General features: G+C 59.4%; 1 protein-coding gene across 1 annotated transcript; it reads left to right on the top strand.

Annotated features, from left to right (window-relative positions):
* Window positions 1-1,146: 1,146 nt before the first annotated feature.
* On the top strand, window positions 1,147-1,666 carry LOC135566950 (octapeptide-repeat protein T2-like; the record flags this gene model as incomplete). Its single annotated transcript, XM_065014499.1, has 2 exons — window positions 1,147-1,250; window positions 1,378-1,666. Coding segments are annotated over 2 exons (393 nt in total), but the record flags the coding sequence as incomplete, so codon positions are not given.
* Between the last annotated feature and the right edge of the window lie 405 nt (window positions 1,667-2,071).

Genomic DNA, 2,071 nt, shown 5'->3' with positions numbered 1-2,071 from the left:
AGTGGAGCAGGTCGACAGCTTCATGTTCCTTTGGAGTTATCATGGTCATTCAAAAACACAGTCGATGTAGACGTCACGACAACGCCTGGTTCTCCTCCTGGTTCCCCTCAAGAGCCTGAAAAGATTTGGCATGGGCCCACAGATCCTCAAAAGTTATACAGCTGCACCAAAGAGAGCATCTTGACTGGTTGCATTACTGCTTGCTATGGCAACTGCTTGGCATCCGACCGCAGGCGCTGCAGAGGAGTAGTGTGCAGCCCAGTGGGGCTAAGCTTAGTGCCATCCAGGACCTCTATAGCAGGCAGTGAGGAAGGCTCAAAAAAGTTGTATAAAGCCAAGTTATCGTTACTCATTGTGTATTTACTCCTCGTGTTATTATCTCTTCTTTTCCCTCTCTGCATTGTTAGTCTACACCTGTTGTTTACAAAGCATGTGAAATAAAATTGGATTTGACACACACACGCACAAACACGCACACCCTACAGTCCAACAACTTGGGAAGCTAAAGCATAAAATGCCCTGACTGAATGAGGATGATGGGGCTGTTATGAGGCAGCGAGGAGAAGCAGAGAGAGAGAGAGAGAGCGAGGCAGAGAGAGAGAAGCAGAGCGGCAGAGAGAAGCAGAGCGGCAGAGAGAGAAAAGCAGAGCGGGCAGAGAGAGAAAGAGAGCGAGCGAGAGGCAGAGAGAGAAAGAGAGCGAGCGAGAGGCAGAGAGAGAGCGAGCGAGAGGCAGAGAGAGAGCGAACGAGAGGCAGAGAGAGAGCGAGCGAGAGGCAGCGAGAGAGGCAGCGAGAGGCAGAGAGAGAGAGAGCGAGAGCGAGAGGCAGAGAGAGAAAGAGAGAGAGCGAGAGAGTGAAAGAGAGAGAGCGAGAGGCAGAGAGAGAGCGAGAGGTGGAGAGAGAGCGAGAGGCAGAGAGGAGCGAGAGGCAGAGAGAGCGAGAGGCAGAGAGAGCGAGAGGCAGAGAGAGGCAGAGAGAGGCAGAGCGAGAGGCGGAGAGAGAGCGAGAGGCAGAGGGAGCGAGAGGCAGAGGGAGCGAGAGGCAGAGGGAGCGAGAGGCAGAGGGAGCGAGAGGTAGAGAGAGCGAGAGGCAGAGAGAGCGAGAGGCAGAGAGAGCGAGAGGCAGAGAGAGGCGGAGAGAGAGCGAGAGGCAGAGGGAGCGAGAGGCAGAGGAGCGAGAGGCAGAGGAGCCGAGAGGCAGCCGAGAGGCAAAGAGGAGCGAGAGGCAGAGGGAGCCAGGAGAGGCAAAGAGTGGGATGAGAGGCAGAGGGAGCGAGAGGCAGAGAGAGCGAGCCGGCAGAGAGCCGAGAGGCAGAGAGAGGCAGAGAGAGAGGCAGGGTTTGCAGTGAGTGAGCCGAGAGGCAGAGGAGCCGCAGAGGCAGAGGGAGCCAGAGGCAGAGGAGCCAGAGGCAGAGGGAGCCGAGAGGCAGAGAGAGGCAGAGAGAGAGGCAGAGGGAGCGAGAGAGGGAGCCAGGAGGCAGAGGGAGCCGAGCAGAGGGAGCCAGGAGGCAGAGGAGCGCAGAGGCAGAGGGGAGCGGAGAGTGAGGGAGCGAGGCAGAGGGAGCCAGGAGGCAGAGGGAACCGTAGAGGCAGAGGGAGCGAGAGGTGAGGGGAAACCAGGCAGAGGGAGCGAGAGGCAGAGGGAGCGAGGCAGAGGAGCCGAGAGCAGAGAGAGCGAGCAGAGAGAGAGAGCGAGAGGCAGAGAGAGGCAGAGAGAGAGGCAGAGCTTGGGGAGGCAGAGCGAGAGGCAGAGGGAGCGAGAGGCAGAGGGAGCGAGAGGCAGAGGGAGCGAGAGGCAGAGGAGCGAGAGGCAGAGAGAGGCAGAGAGAGAGGCAGAGGGAGCGAGAGGCAGAGAGGAGCGAGAGGAGGGAGCGAGAGGCAGAGGGAGCGAGAGGCAGAGGGAGCGAGAGGCAGAGGGAGCGAGAGGCAGAGGGAGCGAGAGGCAGAGGGAACGAGAGGCAGAGGGGAGCGAGAGGCAGAGGGAACGAGAGGCAGAGGAGCGAGAGGCAGAGAGGCAGAGAGGCAGAGAGAGAGGCAGAGAGAGAGAGCGAGCAAGCGGCAGAGAGAGAGAC

This window comes from Oncorhynchus nerka, unplaced genomic scaffold (assembly GCF_034236695.1).
Source record: "Oncorhynchus nerka isolate Pitt River unplaced genomic scaffold, Oner_Uvic_2.0 unplaced_scaffold_2879, whole genome shotgun sequence".
Taxonomy (NCBI): Eukaryota; Metazoa; Chordata; class Actinopteri; order Salmoniformes; family Salmonidae; genus Oncorhynchus; species Oncorhynchus nerka.
Note: the sequence above shows the minus strand (reverse complement) of the source record. Positions and strands in the feature narration are given on the sequence as shown.